Genomic DNA, 19,465 nt, shown 5'->3' with positions numbered 1-19,465 from the left:
ATATACATTAAGCACAGCCATTGTGGGGGTGGCAGACAGTATGACCCAGATAAATATTAGTCCCCTTGCACAACTCAAAGCTTTCATACTCTAAAATTGTCCATGTCCCGGAGGCCCTGATTTCTTTCTTTCCTTTTTTTTTTTTTTTTTTTTGAGACAGAGTTTCACTCTTGTTTCCCAGGCTGGGTTCAATGGCGTGATCTCGGCTCACTGCAGCATCCGCCTCTCAGGTTCAAGTGATTCTCCTGCCTCAGCTTTCTGAGTAGCTGGGATTACAGGCAGGCACCACCACGCCCAGCTAATTTTGTATTTTTGGTAGAGACAAGGTTTCTCCATGTTGGTCAGGCTGGTCTCGAACTCCCGACCTCAGGTGATCCACTCACCTTGGCCTCGCAAAGTGCTGGGATTACAGGCGTGAGCCACTGCGCCCGGCTCCTTTTTTTGTTGTTGTTGTTGTTGTTGTTGAGATGGAGTCTTGTTCTGTTGCCCAGGCTGGAGTGCAGTGGCGCGATCTCGGCTTACTGCAACCTCCGCCTCCCAGGTTCAAGCAATTCTCCTGCCTCAGCCTCCCAAGTAGTTGGGACTACAGGTGTGTGCCACCACACCCGGCTAATTTTTGTATTTTTAGTAGAGATGGGGTTTTGCCATGTTGGTCAGGCTGGTCTCTAACCCCTGACCTCGTGATCCACCCGCCTAGGCCTCCCATAGTGCTGGGATAACAGGCATGAGCCACCGCGCCCAGCTCCTTTTTTTTTTTTTGAGACAGAGTCTCACTCTGTCACCCAGGCTGGAGTCCAGTGGCGAGATCTCAGCTTATCGCAACCTCCACCTCCCGGGTTCAAGCGATTCTCCTGCCTCAGCCTCCCGAGAAGCTGGGATTACAGGCTCCTGCCACCACACCTGGCTAATTTTTGTCTTGTAAGTAGAGACAAGGTTTCACCATGTTGGCCAGGCTGGTCTCAAACTCCTGACCTCAGATGATCCAACTGCCTCGGCCTCCCAAGTGCTGGGATTACAGCTGTGAGCCACTGCGCCCAGCCAGAGACCTTGATTTCTTACCATACCTGCTGTCTGTAGAGCACCATGTAGCACTCAGCTACACTCCCTCTTCATGAGTGGTACTATTTAAATGCCTCAGGTTAAACATCTAGAGATTAGGGATCTTTTCTTACACTTCCTTGTATTTTATTTATTTATTTTTTTGTTTGAGACAGAATCTTGCTCCATCACCCAGTGGATTCTCCTGCCTCAGCCTCCCAAGTAGCTGGGATTACAGGCGCATACCACCACACCCAGCTAATTTTTAAAAATTTTTAGTAGAAATGGGGTTTCACCACGTTGGCCATTCTGGTCTCCAGCTCCTGGTCTAAAGTGATCCACCCACCTCAGCCTCCCAAATTGCTGGGATAACAGGTGTGAGCCACCGAGTCTGGCCTCTTACACTTCCAATGAACCCCATAGCTTGTAGCACATTGCTTTGTGTGGTAAGTGTCTCTATTCATGGTCCTAGCAGGAAATGAATAGCACAGTGAAATTAGGATAATTTGGGGGAGAGTTTAATAAAGTGATAATTACAAAGAAGTAGGCAGGGTGTAGGGAAATCAGAAAGAATAGTGCAGTGCCTTAGTACCCACAGCTCTGTTGTGATCACCTCCAAGCTCAAAAAGATGAGGACAGAGCAGTCGTGTAGAGAGGACTTTCTTTTTTTTTTTTTTTTTCTTTTCTTTTTTTTTTTTTCTTTTTGACATGGAGTCTTGCTCTGTCGCCCAGGCTGGAGTGCAGTGGCGCGATCTCGGCTCACTGCAAGCTCTGCCTCCCGGGTTCACGCCATTCTTCTGCCTCAGCCTCCTGAGTAGCTGTGACTACAAGCGCCCGCCACCGCGCCCGGCTAATTTTTTTTTTGTATTTTTAGTAGAGACGGGGTTTCACCGTGGTCTCGATCTCCTGACCTCGTGATCCACCCGCCTCGGCCTCCCAAACTGCTGGGATTACAGGCGTGAGCCACCGCGCCCGGCGAGAGGACTTTCTCAATAAAAACTGTGACTTTCATTGATACCGTCCATTTGGGACAACTTACTGAAGCAGAAAGCAGGGTGGAGACTGAATTCAAGGGAAAACATAAGATGTCTGGTACAGCATACAACAGCATTGATTCAGAGGAGGGTGGGAGTACTGAGCCCAGGAGACGGAGAAGGAATGTAAAGCCTGCGAGAGGCTGCTCAGCAATTTTCTGGTCCCTTAGCCTACAGGATTAGCAGCTTCCTAACTCAGGCAATTATCTCTCTGGAGCTGTTTCTTCTATCTATAAGTTGATGGAATTAGTCTAATGATATCTAAGGTCCCTACTATGTGTACGTCTACTGTGACAAGGTCCTTAGCTGCATGATCTTTAATTCTGACAAAGGTTACTATCACAAATATTTTAACATTTTTACTCTCGTGGTTACTAATCAACAATCTCTGGCACTATTACAACAAACCTTTCAGTATTTACAGAGAAGTTATTTGCCATTCTTAGCAACTGGCCAGTCAACAACTCAACTTTATAGTAAGTTACAGAATTTATTCTGTACATTGTATTCTGTACAATGTATTCCATACATTAATTTATTTTGTGGTAAAACAGTAACTTTTCATTTTAGATGGGAAAACTAGACGAGCTGAGATTCAACCCACGTGAGCGGCTGCAGAGCCGCTGCCCTTAACAGCTCTCTCTCGGGATTCTAACATTCCCTTCTGTGACGGAGAGACAGCAGGCCGGGACACGCATCCCAGGACGGATCCACAGCTGGGTGGGGAAGGCTGCGCCAGGCGGGCCGGAAGCCTGGCGGTGGCGTGCAGGAGCCCCGCCCTCCTGGGCTGGATTCGGCCGCGGGCGGGGCCGCGGGCGGGGCCTGTGGCAGCGGGAATCCCGACCCCGCCCCTTTCCCCACCCCTCCATTTCTCGCCATGGCCCCTGCACTGCTCCTGGTCCCTGCTGCCCTCGCCTCTTTCATCCTGGCCTTTGGCACCGGAGTGGAGTTCGTGCGCTTTACCTCCCTTCGGCCACTTCTTGGAGGGATCCCGGAGTCTGGTGGTCCGGGTGAGCGGGAGGGATCGAGGATGAACTGGGAGGAGGAAGGTGGAGCCGTAGGAGAGGGATTGAGGGCGGGGCTTGGAAACAAATGACAGGGGAAGTCCAAGAGAGGGAACTCGAACCTTGAAAGCGGCCGAGAAGCTACAGGGGAGGGAGACCTGAGTTCTAAATTAGGAACTCAAGGATTAGAGTTTTGGAGAGGCGGGAGAGTGAGGACTGAGGGAGCCGAAAAGGGCGGTAACCGGAGTATTCTAAGTAAAGTGTTTTGTAGAGAGGACTGTTGAAAGGAGAGTGTTAAAAAGAAGGAGCATTTGGAGAACCGAAGTAAGAGGGGCAATCCAGCGTGGCCTCTCCAGCCATGCTTTTTGCAACTGCCTAACATGCGTTGTTCTATAAATCCTCTTCCCCAGGTTTGCAGGAGGCCTAGGGAAGAGGGCAGAAACTAGGGATGGAAAAGTGAGATGGGCACAGCCTAGAGAGGAAGCATTAAGGCTCTTGAAAGCAGTAAGGGACATGGCCTGGGGATCCAAGAGGAGATGAGGGTGGGGGAAACATTCTGCCACTGTTTCGATCTTTTGTCTCTTTTTCCCTCAACTTCCTGTAGATGCCCGCCAGGGATGGCTGGCTGCCCTGCAGGACCGCAGCATCCTTGCCCCCCTGGCATGGGATCTGGGGCTCCTGCTTCTATTTGTTGGGCAGCACAGCCTCATGGCAGCTGAAAGAGTGAAGGCATGGACATCCCGGTACTTTGGGGTCCTTCAGAGGTCACTGTATGTGGCCTGCACTGCCCTGGCCTTGCAGGTATGAGGCCCTGGCCTTGCAGGTATGAAATGCTGGCAGTTGAGTCCCCAAGGGAGACCAAGTGTGGGAGGGGTGCCCTGGATTGGAGGGGCAAAATATGGGTTCAGGAGGAGAATTGAGGAACTAATCTCAGCTTCCATTCCTCCACAGCACACATCCTACTTTTTATCAAGAAGGGTGTACTTGTCCTTCCCTAAGCACAAGATATGGTTCTCACCTCTGCAACTTTGTTTATGTCCTGCTTGAGATCCCTTCTCTTCAGTCCTACCCTTTCTTCAAAACCACTTCCCTAGGTCTGAAGAGAAGGCCTTGTCTGTCTTTTCATTGGGTGGTTGGCACAGGCTACTACTTTGTGTAGCTATAAGGTCACCCCATCTATTCTATAAGTTCTCAGGGTAGAGACAGGCCATCCTTACATCTTTGGGACCTCACCCAGCACGCACCCTCCACATGGTGAATATTTGGTGGTGATGCTTAGGAGAGAGGTGGGGGAGAGTTGCAGGCTAGCCTGTGGTGGGGGCAGATCTGGGTCTGGGTCTCCCAAGGTCGGGCAGACTAGGCCACTGGGATACCCAGCCCCTTATCCTTCCACAGCTGGTGATGCGGTACTGGGAGCCCATACCCAAAGGCCCTGTGTTGTGGGAGGCTCGGGCTGAGCCATGGGCCACCTGGGTGCCCCTCCTCTGCTTTGTGCTCCATGTCATCTCCTGGCTCCTCATCTTTAGCATCCTTCTCGTCTTTGACTATGCTGAGCTCATGGGCCTCAAACAGGTGAGGCTCCGAGATCCCTACCTATGACCTCTGACCCGTTTCAGAACTCCTCGTTCCCTTTCAAGGGTTTCCCTCCTCCCATGCTCTTCTACTGTCTCCTTGCTTCTCCCTCGTGGCCCTTCCCTTTGACTTTCCCTCGTAAGGGCAGCAAGCATGGGCCTCCTGGGCCTGGGGAAGGTACATGGATCAGAAGTCAGGATCAGGGGTCCAAGTCTCAGAAGGGGGGTTCCTGGGCCTGAGTTCTAGAAGGGTGGTGCCTGGAAGAGGAGGAAAGAAGTGCCCAAGATGAGAAAAGGGCTTGACTCCATTTCTAAGCTCTTCTCCCTCTCTTAGGTATACTACCATGTGCTGGGGCTGGGCGAGCCTCTGGCCCTGAAGTCTCCCCGGGCTCTCAGACTCTTCTCCCACCTGCGCCACCCAGTGTGTGTGGAGCTGCTGACAGTGCTGTGGGTGGTGCCTACCCTGGGCACGGACCGTCTCCTCCTTGCTTTCCTCCTTACCCTCTACCTGGGCCTGGCTCACGGGCTTGATCAGCAAGACCTCCGCTACCTCCGGGCCCAGCTACAAAGAAAACTCCACCTGCTCTCTCGGCCCCAGGATGGGGAGGCAGAGTGAGGAGCTCACTCTGGTTACAAGCCCTGTTCTTCCTCTTCCCCTGAATTCTAAATCCTTAACATCCAGGCCCTGGCTGCTTCATGCCAGAGGCCCAAATCCATGGACTGAAGGAGCTGCCCCTTCTACTACTTGAGACTTTATTCTCTGGGTCCAGCTCCATACCCTAAATTCTGAGTTTCAGCCACTGAACTCCAGGGTCCACTTCTCACCAGCAAGGAAGAGTGGGGTATGGAAGTCATCTGTCCCTTCACTGTTTAGAGCATGACACTCTCCCCCTCAACAGCCTCCTGAGAAGGAAAGGATCTGCCCTGACCACTCCCCTGGCACTGTTACTTGCCTCTGCGCCTCAGGGGTCCCCTTCTGCACCGCTGGCTTCCACTCCAAGAAGGTGGACCAGGGTCTGCAAGTTCAACGGTCATAGCTGTCCCTCCAGGCCCCAACCTTGCCTCACCACTCCCGGCCCTAGTCTCTGCACCTCCTTAGGCCCTGCCTCTGGGCTCAGACCCCAACCTAGTCAAGGGGATTCTCCTGCTCTTAACTCGATGACTTGGGGCTCCCTGCTCTCCCGAGGAAGATGCTCTGCAGGAAAATAAAAGTCAGCCTTTTTCTACATATGGCATGCAGTCTGTCAGTGTCTCCCAAGCTACAGGGCTGAGTTTGGGAAAGAAAGCCAGAGGGAGCCTGGGAGCACCGAACTGGAGTCTGGGCAGCCACCACGCCCTCTGGCAACCGCTGGGGTTCGGCCACCCCCGCAGACCCGCCCCCACTTTGCCAGAGCGGCCGGGTCCCCATTCCCATTCCTTCAAATCCCCTTTTTCCCGGCAGCCGACCTGTAGACCCAAGGGAGACAGGTTGAAGCTAGAAAGAGTCGGGGCAGCAGCTCTGGTAGGGGAGGGAGCTTCCAAAACCTCTGGCTTCTGAGCGCCTCTCCTGCCGCCCATCCACAAAGCCCCCCACAGCCTGGCGGTTGCCCTCGACCCCGCAAAACAAAGGACTTCAGAGGCTGGACCTACAGACCCAGATGAGAAGGCAAAAGCGTAGGGAGGAGCGGCAGGAGATGGGAAGGGCGGGCCCCGCTCGGAGCAGCTGCCGCTTCCTCCCAAAGTCCCACGAGGGGCCTGAGTCACGGGCCACCGCCCTGGGTCGGCGAGCTGGGGGAAGGGATCTGGACACCTGGGGTGTCCGGGCGGGAAGCTGGTGAGGGCCCCTGGGGACAGAGCGGAGGACCAGTGGTTGGGGCGAGAAGAGGGCAGTCCCGCAGCGAGTCCCACGCGGGGTGGGAGGGATCTAGGCCCCGCCCTCTCCTCGGCTCCGCCCTGCGCCCCCTTCCCTCTCCTCATTGTCCTTAGACAAAGCGGTCGCCGCCCCCGCCCGGCCCCCTGGTCTCTGTCTCCATCCCTCCTCCTTTGCTGCCTCTTTCCCTCCTCCTCTCCCTCCCTCCTCCCCTCCCTCCAGTCTCCGGATCTCCCTCGGTCCCTCTCTCCTCCTCTTCCTCTCTCTGGACGCCCGGCTCCTCCGCACCCCCTCCCCCGGGGGTCCCGCGGCGTGTGAGTTGACTGAGGGGCTCAGACTTGGGGAGTGGTTGTCTCCTCGCCCCTGTCCTTGCTCCCGTCCCTGGCCCGGACCTTGGCTGTCTCCTCTTTGTGCCGAGATTGTCAGTCTGTGCGGCTACAGCGGGGTGGAGACGGCCGGCTCTGTCACGGCTTCATGAGAGCGGGGACGGGGCGCAGGACTTGCAGGCGCCGGGGAGAAGAGACATGGAGCCGGCTCTTGGCACTCTGGGGTCGCGTGGCGCAGTCGGTGGGGGAGGCAGGCGGTGGTGACAGGACAGGGTGGGGGTGGACGCCAGGGTTCTGGGAACGCGCTGGCAGCCCTGACGCCCGGGTTCCGAAAGTCTCGGGGGTGGGTATTTCCCCCGACCCGCCTCGGGGGCGGAGTGCGGGGCAGAGGGGTGGGGGCTGGGGAGAGGCGTGGCCCGAGCGGTGCTGGAAGCGGAGCCGGGACCTTTGGGGCCCGCGCTGAGAAGCGCCCGGCTGCTGCCGCCGCGCTCCTTTTCCCTCTTCCCTGGTTTCCCTTCTCCTCTAGACCTGTTCGCTCTCCGCCCCTCCTTGCCTCCCCAACACCCCCTCAGGTCCCGTTGCCTCCTGGTCCTTTCAGGGATTCCTGGTCCTTCCTTCTCACACTAGCCTCCCTGGGGTATCGCTGAGGCAGCCTGGCCTGCACCCAGGTTCCCCTCACCCCTGCCACATTTCTCTCTTCTCCCTCACGCCAACTTTCCTTTTCGCCCTTCTGTCTCTTTCTCACATCCTAGAGACGGTCTTTAATACGCATTAACCCTGTGCTGCCACATCTGGCTCCTGCCCTCATTGCCTCCAATCCGGACTCTTCCTCTCACATCACCCCCACCACCCCCAACTTGGGCTCACAACTTCTCTTCACTTTTTCCATTTCCCCAGTTCTCTGCCTTCCGTCTTTCCCTCTGTCCTCATCCTTAGCCCCTCTGCCCTGCTTTGTGTCCCACCTCTCCCCCTCCACTTCCTCTCCTCCCACCCTCAGTCTCACCCCCTGGGCTGTCTCACTCTCTGGAGCCTCTCCTTCCTGTTCTCTGTCCCCAGTGCTCCCTACCCTCACCTCAAGACGACCATGGCCACCATCCCAGACTGGAAGCTACAGCTGCTAGCCCGGCGCCGGCAGGAGGAGGCGTCCGTTCGAGGCCGGGAGAAAGCAGAACGGGAGCGCCTGTCCCAGATGCCAGCCTGGAAACGAGGGCTCCTGGAGCGCCGCCGGGCCAAGCTTGGGCTGTCCCCTGGGGAGCCTAGCCCTGTGCTAGGGACTGTAGAGGCTGGACCTCCAGACCCGGATGAGTCTGCGGTCCTTCTGGAGGCCATCGGGCCAGTGCACCAGAACCGATTCATCCGGCAGGAGCGGCAGCAGCAGCAGCAGCAACAACAACGGAGTGAAGAGCTGCTAGCAGAGAGAAAGCCTGGGCCTCTGGAGGCCCGGGAGCGGAGACCCAGCCCTGGGGAGATGCGGGATCAGAGCCCCAAGGGAAGAGAGTCAAGAGAAGAGAGACTAAGTCCGAGGGAGACCAGAGAGAGGAGGCTGGGGATAGGGGGAGCCCAAGAGTTGAGCCTGAGGCCTCTGGAGGCTCGGGACTGGAGGCAAAGCCCAGGAGAGGTGGGAGACAGGAGCTCCCGACTGTCAGAGGCATGGAAATGGAGGCTGAGTCCTGGAGAAACTCCAGAGCGGAGTCTGAGACTAGCAGAGTCTCGAGAGCAAAGCCCCAGGAGAAAAGAGGTGGAAAGTAGACTGAGCCCAGGGGAATCTGCCTACCAGAAGTTGGGCCTGACAGAGGCCCATAAATGGAGACCTGACTCCAGAGAGTCTCAGGAACAGAGTTTGGTACAACTGGAGGCAACAGAGTGGAGGCTGAGGTCAGGAGAAGAAAGACAAGGCTACTCGGAAGAATGTGGGAGAAAAGAAGAGTGGCCAGTTCCAGGGGTGGCTCCAAAAGAGACTGCAGAGCTGTCCGAGACCCTGACAAGGGAGGCCCAAGGCAACAGTTCCGCAGGAGTGGAGGCAGCAGAGCAGAGGCCTGTGGAAGATGGCGAGAGGGGCATGAAGCCAACAGAAGGGTGGAAATGGACCCTGAACTCCGGGAAGGCTCGAGAATGGACACCCAGGGACATAGAGGCTCAAACTCAGAAACCAGAACCTCCAGAGTCAGCAGAGAAGCTTCTGGAATCTCCCGGTGTGGAGGCTGGAGAAGGGGAGGCTGAGAAGGAGGAGGCGGGGGCTCAGGGCAGGCCTCTGAGAGCCCTGCAGAACTGCTGCTCTGTGCCCTCCCCCCTCCCACCAGAGGACGCTGGGACTGGAGGCCTGAGACAGCAGGAAGAGGAAGCAGTGGAACTCCAGCCCCCACCACCAGCCCCTCTGTCTCCCCCACCCCCAGCCCCAACTGCCCCCCAACCTCCTGGGGATCCCCTCATGAGCCGCCTGTTCTATGGGGTGAAGGCAGGGCCAGGGGTGGGGGCCCCCCGCCGCAGTGGACACACCTTCACCGTCAACCCCCGGCGGTCTGTGCCCCCTGCGACCCCAGCCACCCCAACCTCTCCAGCCACAGTTGATGCTGCAGTCCCGGGGGCTGGGAAGAAGCGGTACCCAACTGCCGAGGAGATCTTGGTTCTGGGGGGCTACCTCCGTCTCAGCCGCAGCTGCCTTGCCAAGGGGTCCCCCGAAAGACACCACAAACAGGTAGGGAAGCAGCCAAGCCAGACTTCTTAGAAGTCCACTTGTCAATTTTCTCTGGACTCTGGTCTCTTTCTTTTTTATACCCCTGTTTTCTTGTCTTCCTCTATTCTTTCTTATTAATTCCTGCCACCACCCTTCCTCGCTCTGCACATACACCCTTCCTTCTCAGAGCCCTCCTTTTCCATTTTGAGCCTAAAAGATCCTGCCCCAGCAAAGGCTGTCTCTGGGTGTGTCTCTTTCAGGGTGTGCCAGGCTGCTCATTCTCCCTTCCCTTGGGCTCTGAGTTTCCAACCCCCTTTTCTTTCCTTCCTTTCCTGAGTGTGACCTGCCCCAGCCCATCCAGTGGGAGAGCCTAAAGTGACGAGCTTGAATCAGTGAGGGCAGGGTCACCAGGGTGAGAGCACTTGCAGTTTTTCTGGGGAGAAGGGATAGGGAGCCTGGGGTGGTGGAGGGGGTGGGGTGGGTTTGTGTTCTAGGGAGAAACTGCAGGGAGAAGTGAATGGAGAAAGGTCCAACTGCCCCGTGGGAAGGAGGGCAGAGCTGAATAGGGACATCCTAGGATGGAGGGGAGAGGGGAGATGGAACCGGGCCGGCCAAAGAGCAGAGAGAAGGCTTTTGAACCCCGAGTCTGCCCCATGGGAGAGACACAGAGAGGCCATTTGAAGTGGGTGACCTCGGGGTTGCACACCCCCAGCTGGGCCACTGCTTCAGACAGTGCTCCCTTCTCTCTTGGGACAAGAAAAGCCTTCTCCTCTTCCAAAATACCCCCGCCCCTCACTCCCCCATCCTTCCTCCCTGGGTTTCCCCTCCCTCCCAAGAACTGGCTCAGGGATCAGTTTTCCCCTCTTTTCCTGCCATCCTGGACTTTCCCTCCCCTTAGGGTAGCAAAAGAGAGAAGTGAATTCGGAGACAGTTTTGAGAACAGGCACTGGCCAGGGAGCACAGTGGGAGTTCTGGACAGGGGTTGGGGCTGAGGCCAGCAGAGGGTCAGAGGTTAGACTTGCAACAAAGACCTGCAGGAAAGTGGGGGCAGCCAGGATGACTCCCCCTGGCCCTGGCCTCACTTCTTCCCTGTGCACATCCATCTGTTTCCAGCTTGAAAATCTCTAGGGAGACAGAGGTCCCACACTCAGACATCTCAGACTTAGGAAGTCCCTCCAGTCACACACATCTCCCCAGAGCCTGGGAAGCCCAGTCTCATTCTCATCCCATGTGTTAACATCCTCAGATTTGATTTTTTTGTGTCCTCAGTGTCAGTGGGGAACCACAGGGACTAAAGATACGGGTTAAGCCTTGGGTGGAGGGGGGTTCATTTGATCCCCCAATTCATCTTCACATGAAGCGTAAGCTCCCACCTCTAAGCCATGGTTCTTGGGAATCTACCCTCAGCCCTCTGACTGCTACCAGCCTGTTCCCCTCAGGGCTGGGCAGATGAAAAAAACAGAAGTCCGGAAATGCTACCCGGGTGAGGTGTTCAGAAAAGTCACTTCCTACTGAGAGAGGCTTGTGCCTCTGGGGTAGAATGAGCAGAGGGAAGCATGAAGCTTTGGGGCCCAAAGCCCAGGGAGCATCCCAGGGGAGCCAGGAAGCAAGTGCAGGGCAGGACCTGTGCTGGTGACCATACCTAGGCCAGAGAGCAGGGGAGCCGGAAGCAGATCGCCCAAACAGGAAGCCTGGGGTGGAGGCCGGAAGGCTGGTGGGGCTGAGTGGGGAACCCTGGGCCCTGGGCCCTGGGCCCTGGGCCTGCCAGATCTGTGCTCAGGATGTGGTGAGAGAATAAGGAAGCAGCCGCTGCTTGGGTGGGGGTGGGGAAGAGGCAGCACAGAGTTCCTCTGACCCAGACGCCTCACCCTCCACCCTCTACCCCCTGTCAGCACCCTGTTCTTCAGGGACTGGGTGCCTTGTCCCAGCTCTGCTGCAACACACTGGCTCAGGAATAGGAGATAGGAGGACCCTGCCACCAACCCCCGCTTCACCTTCCCTAAATAACTCGTTTGCAGGCTAATTCCATCAAATTTATCCCTGCCATCAGGAGAGAAATCCCAGCCCTGCCACTGGAGCCCAGGGGATGGCTGTGGCTGGTGCCCTACCCCAGAGGCCTCTTGGTTGGGCTGAGAGACCAGCCCCATTGTGACCTTATATAGCTGATGGGAGAGGAGCGAGTGAGTCACCCCCTCTCTACCCCCCCACTCCCATGCAGGCTGTGCATTCCTGAGAAGCCCAGTCAGAAGTTGGTGGGGGGTGAGGAGACAGGCAGGGTAGGGGGGGAGATATAAACATAGACCGAGAGCAAATAAAATAAGTCATTTTCAGAGTAGAAAATAAAGTACAGAGGTTATTATTCCAAAAGAGGATATGAGAAGAAAACAAAAATGGGTTCCCAGAAATGTGGGTAAATCTGTCAGTTACAGAAACCTAAGCGGTCCCTTCTGAGAACTTGGGATATAAGCAGTCTGGCTGCTGTCACTAGATTCTACCAGCAGTTCCACAGACATGAACTGGGGGTCAAATGTGTACAGGCTGGACCACCCGCAGATCGTTTCCCCAGCATTGGTCCTCTGATGGCACCTCATGTGAGGTCTGAACAAACCCTAGCCTCTTGCATTGTACCAACTTCTAAGCTCCTTTCTTTTTTCGTTTCTTTTTTTTTTTTTTTCTGAGACAGTCTCGCTGTCTCCCAGCCTGGAGTTCAATGGTGAGATTTCGGCTCACTGCAACCTCCACCTCCCGGGTTCAAGTGATTCTCCAGCCTCAGCCTCCTGAGTAGCTGGAATTACAGGCGCACGCCACCATACCCGGCTAATTTTAGTATTTTTAGTAGAGACGGGGTTTCACCATGTTGGCCAGGCTGGTCTCGAACTCCTGACCTCAAGTGATCCACCTGTCTTGGCCTCCCAAAGTGCTGGGATTACAGGGGTGAGCCACCTTACCCGACCCCAAGCTCCTTTCAACAGCAGACATGAGTATAATATATTAGTAAATTATCTAGTAAGTTAGAAGGTGTTAAGTGATTATGGGAAAAAAAAATAGAACAGTGGAACTTAGAGGGTCAGGAGGTAGGGGGAGTGAATATGGAGACTTCAAAATAGGGTGATCAGGAGGGTCAGAGCCATGGGGATATTTTGGGGGAGTGTTTCAGGCAGAAGGAATAGCTAGTACTGTTCTGGTCCTGAGGTAGGAGTGCGTGGAGGGAACCAAGGCCAGTGTGGCTGGAGTGGAGGAAGAGGCCAGAGAGGCAAGGGGAGGGTGGCATACTGGGAGCACCCTGTAGGCTTTGGTCAGGCTCTGGGCACCTTGGGGGCAATCAAGTAGACTTTTTTTTTTTTTTGAGACAGAGTCTTGCTCTGTTGCCCAAGCCGTAGAGCAGTGGCGCGACCTCGGCTCACTGCAACCTCCGCCTCCCGGGTTCAAGCAATTCTCCTGCCTCGTCCTCTCGAGTAGCTGGGACTACAGGCGCACGCCACCATGCCCAGCTAATTTTTTTGTATTTTTAGTAGAGACAGGTTTCACCATGTTGGCCAGGATGGTCTCAATCTCTTGACCTTGTGATCCGCCCGCCTCGGCCTCCCAAAGTTCTGGGATTATAGGCATGAACCACCGCGCCCAGCCTGGAGTAGACTTTTTGCTCCAAGTGAGATGGGGAGACACTGCAGGGTTCAGAGCCAACAAGGAGTAACATATACAGTTCCTGAGTTCTACCTTCCCATGGGGACCCAGGTGTCATATCTGGTTTTCTTTTTTTTTCTTTTTTAGAGACAGTGTCACTCTATTGCCCAGGCTGGTCTCGAACTCCTGGGCTCAAGAAATCCTCCTGCCTCAACCTCCCAAAGTGCTGGGACTACAGGTGTGAGCCACCATGCTTGACTGGTGTCATATTGATGCAGCTCTTAACAACCACCTGCCCAGCCACCCTTCTGGCTTCTCTCTTTTCATACCTCAGTTCATTAGGGGACTCAGGGATGTACGGCTGACCCCAAGTCTTCCCAAACAGATGCCAGGGAAGGCCTGAGTAGATCATTTGGACCTTTCCAAGTAGTTCATATGGAATCCTCCTGCTGTCTCCCTAATCCCTTTGGCTCCTAGACTTAATCCCACCCTGCCCCTTCCCCCTGAGCTTCTTAATAGGGCAAAGGGAAAGGGTAGAAAGGCAGTGAGAACAGCTGGGACTCGCCTGCTCTTGGGACAGTGTGATTACCAAGGGTTTTCTGTGCCCTGTCTGGTATTTTGTCTCTGTGCCTGTCCCTTTGGGCACACTGTGGACCCCCACCCCAGGTTTGTGTGGACTTTCCTTTCTGCCCTTGTCATCTCCCCCAGCCTTCAGGGTGTCAGCGGCTCATCTTTCCCCTGTGTGTTGCTGGAGTCTCTTGGTTCCTCTCGGCCTTTCTGTTCATCTCCCATCTCTTCCCAGGCCCTAGACTCCTTTTGCTATGGATAGGAGAGGAATGAGGAGAGTAGGAGGGAACAGGTGCCCAGGGTCCTGGGTTTTGCATAGGACAGCAAGGGGCTGTGGGTATGAAAACCTTGCTTTTGTCTGAGACTCGCTCCCCAGCCAGTTCTTTCCCCACTGGCCAGTCTGCTGGGCTCCTCTGGGAAGTTCACTCGATTGCCCCCAAGGTGCCCAAAGACTCGGTTCTGATCACAAGACTTATCGCCATGTATTTTAATTTCTTTTTACCCCTCTGCCTCCCACACTCGAAATAGCAGGGACCTTGGTCTTATATTATTCACTTCTGCCTCCCAAGCCCCTGCCAACGTACAGGGCAAAGTCTGATGTTTTGAAATGATATGATCGAAGAGGGAAACTCTAGAATTGGAGAGCCAGTATGGAAAGGAAAACTGGATCCCAGAGTGGATGGGGAGAGTGAGTGGGGCACCTGAGTCCAGCCCCCACCCCCATCCGCCAGTCCCACCTGCTCCCTTGCAGACTCCGCCCCCCCCGCCCCCGCTTTCTCTCCCTCAACCCCCGCGGGCTTCTCCCCTGCTGACCTTGCCTCCTGCCCCCTTTTTCTCCCTCCTTCAGCTTAAGATCTCCTTCAGCGAGACAGCCCTGGAGACCACGTACCAATACCCCTCCGAGAGTTCGGTACTGGAGGAGCTGGGCCCGGAGCCTGAGGTCCCCAGTGCCCCCAACCCCCCAGCAGCCCAACCCGACGACGAAGAGGATGAGGAGGAGCTGCTGCTGCTGCAGCCAGAGCTCCAGGGCGGGCTGCGCACCAAGGCCCTGATTGTGGGTAAGCGGAGGCTCCGCCGGCCCGAGGGCGCCCCCTGCTGTCAGAGCGGGCGCTGTGGTCCGGGAGAGAAGAGGAGGGAGGATTACATGTAGGCACTTGGAAGGGGCTTGGCGGGTCCTCTGGTTCAACATGCTCCTTTAACAGATGGGCAAACTGAGGTCCCCGGCAGTGAAGTACACATTGAGTCTTCAGGTTTCAAAACGAGAACTCTTCCTGAGTGCTGTAATCTGGTCAAAATCACAGGGTGGGTCGACAGGCCTGAGTTGGAATTCCAGCTTGTCTCTTTAATTGTGTGATCTCAGGGAAACCATCTGATCTCTTGCTTTAGTTTATTATTTATGAAATGAAGTTAATAATAACTACCTCCTGTGGCTCATGCCTGTAATCCCAGCACTTCGGGAAGCCAAGACGGGTGGATCGCTTGAGCCCAGGAATTCAAGACCACCCTGGGCAACATGGCAAAATCCTGTCTCTACAAAAAAATTGAAAAATTATCCAGGTGTGGGCCGGGCACGGTGGCTCACGCCTGTGATCCCAGCGCTTTGGGAGGCCGAGGCGGGCGGATCACGAAGTCAGGAGATCGAGACCATCCTGGCTAACACGGTGAAACCCCATCTCTACTAAAAATACAAAAAAAAATTAGCTGGGCGTGGTGGCGGGCACCTGTAGTCCCAACTACTTGGGAGGCTGAGGCAGGAGAATGGCGTGAACCTGGGAGGCGGAGCTTGCAGTGAGCCGAGGTCGCGCCACTGCACTCCAGCCTTGACAACAGAGTGAGACTCCGTCTCAAAAAAAAAAAAAAAAAAATTAGCCAGGTGTGGCAGTGCGCAGCTGTGGTTCCAGGTACTTGGAAGGCTGAGGTGGGAGCATCGTTTGACCTCAGGAGTTGGAGGCTGCAGTGAACCAATATTGCACCACCCACTGCACTCCAGCCTGGGCAACAAAGGAAGACCTGTCTCAAAAGAAACAAACAGGCCAGGCACGGTGGCTCACGCCTGTAATCTCAGCACTTTGGGAGGCCGAGGCAGGTGGATCACTCAAGGTCAGAAGTTCAAGACCAGCCTGGCCAACATAGTGAAAACCCATCTCTACTAAAAATACAAAAATTAGCTAGGCATGGAGGTGGACACCTGTAATCCCTGCTACTCGGGAGTCTGAGGCAGGAGAATCACTTGAACCCGGGAAGCAGAGGTTGCAGTGAGCCGAGATGATGCCACTACACTCCAGCCTGGGTGACAGAGTGAAATTCTGTCTCAAAAAAACAGAAACCAAAAACTACCTCCTAGACTTGTAGAAAATATTAAGTAATTTTATTTATTTATTTATTTATTTATTTATTTTGAGACAGCGTCTCCCTCTGTCGCCTGGACTGGAATGCAGTGGCACAACCTTGGCTCACTGCAACCTCTGCCTCCCAAGTTCAAGCGATTCTTGTGCCTCAGCCTCTCTAGTAGCTGGGATTACAGATGTGTACCATCACACCTGGCTAGTTTTTATATTTTTAGTAGAGACAGGGTTTCCCCATGTTGGCCAGGCTGGTCTTGAACTCCTGACCTCAAGTGATCCTCCTGCCTCAGCCTCCCAAATTGCTTGGATTACAGGTGCTCCAGGCCAAGATTAAGTAATTTTTTGTGAAGCACCAAGAGCCACAGCTGGATATCAAATTACTTATCTCTCCTGGAGTTTTGGTGAGATTAAACAGTTATAAGGATGCCTGGCACAGAGTCCGAGCTAAATGAGTGATGGATGTGGTTACTGGTGGTAACATGCTTTAGATATGGAAGATATTATAGGACTTCCTGCATGCCAACTGCCCTTCAATTTGTGTGGGGGGGAAGGGTGGGCAGAAGGCAGAGGCTCTCACTCATTCTCTAACATTATTGCCCCTTCTCCCACAGATGAGTCCTGCCGGCGGTGACCATCTTCCAACATAGGGATATACCTCCCTCCTTCTTATAACTGAAGATCCTGGAGCCCGGAAGATTCAGGGCAGACAGACCCTGATAATGAGCCTGGCAGGGAAGGGCAACCAACATCTTGTAACTTGCTTTCCCCACCCTGTTTCTGGGGGCAGAGCCAATTGCCCAATTTCTACCCTAATCCAAAGTCCCTGGTGTGGGTGGGGTTAAACGTGCTGGTGCATCCTAGGTCATCCAAGAGTGAGCGCCAAGTCCTGAGAAGGGGCACAGAACTCCCTGGAGGGTGGAGATGGAGCACCTGCCCCCCATGGCAGGGTACACTCTCCCCACAGCCTTCCTCCCCACCATCCCGTGGGGACTCTCGGGATTTAAGCACTCGTCTCTCTGGGAGGCCCAGACCCCACTCCATTTATAGGCACATCTCCTTCATTTCCTAGGTCACTGCCCCTTTGTTTACAGCTCCTGCCTCCTCCCTTGACCACAGCCTGGTTTACAAATTCCATCAGCTCCCAGCCCCACCTGCCAAAGTCCCAGGTTTACAAGCCACGCTTACTTGCTGTGTCTGCGTGGAATTCTCTCCTCTGTCCCCTCCAGTCTCCTCATTGGAGTGACCTGAAGGTGTGGCTTCCTCCACTTTTTCTCAGTATTACTTTGCCTTAGTTTTCCCCAAGAGGGAAGGCTGGAAATCTTAACTCTGTACCCCTTGATAGTTATTTAATTCTGTTTCTCCTAGTGGTTCACAATTGAACTGAATTGAGATGGTGTCGGGTGGCTAAGGAGACACCTCACCTGTCCTTCCCCATTGTGCCGCCTTTATCAATTGCCTGTTTTGTTTTGTTTGTTTTTTAACTTTCCATAATAAAATGGAGTTCTCTTCAACTCGTCTGCTTCTCCTTCTTTGGGAAAAAAAAGGGTATGTGAGGGGAGGCTCTGGTGGCTGGGGGAGAGGAAAATGATGGGGGATGAACCAGGAACTCGGCACTGACATGTCAAAAGGGGTCTGGGAAGCTGCACGTGGGTTTCACGCAGGACAAGCAGGTGACATGAGAAAGGGCAGTTGAAGTGTCCACTAGACTGGAAGTGCCATGAGGGCTGACTACATCAGCTGGATTCACTGCAATATCCTGTACCTGTCAACTAGTAGACACGGAATTATTTCTAGAATGAATGACAACAAATGAATGAATAGAAGAAAAGGGTTAAAATATTACAGAGGACACTTTGAGTTGAAGGGTTCTAGTATTCAGAAGCCTGCTGCCATGAAGGCAGCTAGGTAGTGTATGACACAACCCATGTGGCTAATCCATGGATACTTACTTAAAGAGCTGGGGCTATGAATACTAAATCTGAAATTGCTGCAAAATGAAGTAAGTATGTACAAGAGTCAGTTTCCTGGAAAAGGTTCCCCTCTGATAGACAATGGATTTTATATCGTTAAAGGCCTAAAGGCCGGGCACGGTGGCTCACGCCTGTGATCCCAGCACTTTGGGAGGCCGAGGCAGGCGGATCATAAGGTCAGGAGATCGAGACCATTCTGGCTAACACGGTGAAACCCCGTCTCTACTAAAAATACAAAAAATTAGCGGGGTGTGGTGGTGGGCACCTGTAGTCCCAGCTACTCGGGAGGCTGAGGCAGGAGAATGGCATGAACCCGGGAGGTGGAGCTTGCAGTGAGCTGAGATTGCGCCATTACACTCCAGCCTGGGCAGCAGAGTGAGACTCCATCTCAAAAAAAAAAAAGAAAAGGTTTAAAAACCATCTTGATAGTGCATGACTTTGGTGCCCATGTAGTTGATATTCGGAATTTTCCCATTTCAAAGAATATCTTATACAAATGTGGAACATCAATATTTTACTCATCAGGTATTTTTCTTTGTTTGTTGTTAGCTCTCCAGGCTAACAAAGATATGGTTGAATAGTTATAGTCCTTCTACCACTACAAGTTGCTCCTCTCAGACTGGTCAGAGGAGGCCCCACACCTTTACTATAAAACAAAATATATGAGACAAATTGAACTTAAGCATACGCCAAAGGTTTTCAATTTACTAGCAAGAGAACAAGCCAGGTGTCAAAAGACTCAGCCAGTTCAGAGAAGGTCTGGGTAGGGAAGGAAACAGAATGATTATATTAGTAGCCTGTTAGGTAAAGGTCTTAAAAAGTTTCCAGTGGTGACCCAGGAAAACAGAGTTAGGAAGCTCCGAGGTGCCAGGGGTGCTCACAGTCCATCTCAGAAACAGAAAACAATGCATTCAAGAGGTCAGGCCAGGTGTGGTGGCTCATGCCTGTAATCCTAACACTTTGGGAGGCCAAGGCGGGTGGATTGCCTCAGCTGAGGAGTTTGAGACCAGCCTGGGCAACATGATGAAACCCCGTCTCTACTAAAATACAAAAAATTAGCTGGACGTGGTGGCACGCACCTGTAGTCCCGCCTACTAGGGAGGCTGAGGCAGGAGAATTGCTTGAACCCAGGAGGTGGAGGCTGCAGTGAGCCAAGATCACGCCACTGCACTCCAGCCTGGGCAACAGAGTGAGACTCCGAGACTCCCTCTCCAAAAAAAAAAAAAAAAAAAAAAAAGTCAGTGATATAGATCCACTTGTGGCTATTAATAAGAACAATGTTTCATTTCCTAACCGTAGTGCCTGGTAACTGCAATTAATCATAAAAGTATGATGCAGGATCAAACAAATCAGACAGCAGAGCATCGAGTAACAAATTCAGCTTTTTTTTGTTTGTTTGTTTGTTTTTTTGAGGCATAGTCTTGGTCTGTCGCCTAGGTTGGAGTGCCTGATCTCGGCTCAGT

At 53.9% G+C, this 19,465-nt stretch overlaps 2 protein-coding genes across 6 annotated transcripts; both read left to right on the top strand.

Moving 5' to 3' along the window:
- The first annotated feature begins 961 nt into the window (after positions 1–961).
- On the top strand, positions 962–5,875 carry NRM (nurim). Of its 4 annotated transcripts, XM_008959467.4 has the most exons (4): positions 993–3,082; positions 3,681–3,877; positions 4,472–4,648; positions 4,982–5,875. In XM_008959467.4, exons 1-4 carry the CDS (start codon positions 2,950–2,952, stop codon positions 5,261–5,263), a joined length of 789 nt encoding a protein of 262 aa, XP_008957715.1. In that variant the 5' UTR covers positions 993–2,949; the 3' UTR covers positions 5,264–5,875. The 4 variants fall into 4 exon arrangements, with proteins under 4 accessions (XP_054969326.1, XP_008957717.1, XP_008957716.1 ...); XM_055113351.2 differs by lacking the exon at positions 4,982–5,875 and having other exon boundaries at positions 962–3,082; positions 3,681–3,899; positions 4,472–4,607; XM_008959468.4 differs by lacking the exon at positions 4,472–4,648 and having other exon boundaries at positions 975–3,082.
- A 183-nt stretch (positions 5,876–6,058) lies between these two features.
- PPP1R18 (protein phosphatase 1 regulatory subunit 18) lies at positions 6,059–17,543 on the top strand. Of its 2 annotated transcripts, none has more exons than XM_063604778.1 (4): positions 6,059–6,300; positions 7,879–9,517; positions 14,535–14,745; positions 16,644–17,543. In XM_063604778.1, exons 2-4 carry the CDS (start codon positions 7,907–7,909, stop codon positions 16,661–16,663), a joined length of 1,842 nt encoding a protein of 613 aa, XP_063460848.1. In that variant the 5' UTR covers positions 6,059–6,300; positions 7,879–7,906; the 3' UTR covers positions 16,664–17,543. The 2 variants fall into 2 exon arrangements, with proteins under 2 accessions (XP_063460848.1, XP_003807397.1); XM_003807349.5 differs by lacking the exon at positions 6,059–6,300 and adding an exon at positions 6,407–6,810.
- Positions 17,544–19,465: the final 1,922 nt, after the last annotated feature.

Source organism: Pan paniscus, chromosome 5 (genome assembly GCF_029289425.2).
Source record: "Pan paniscus chromosome 5, NHGRI_mPanPan1-v2.0_pri, whole genome shotgun sequence".
NCBI classification, from domain to species: domain Eukaryota; kingdom Metazoa; phylum Chordata; class Mammalia; order Primates; family Hominidae; genus Pan; species Pan paniscus.
The sequence above is the reverse complement of the archived record's forward strand: the minus strand, read 5'-3'. Positions and strand labels throughout refer to the sequence as shown.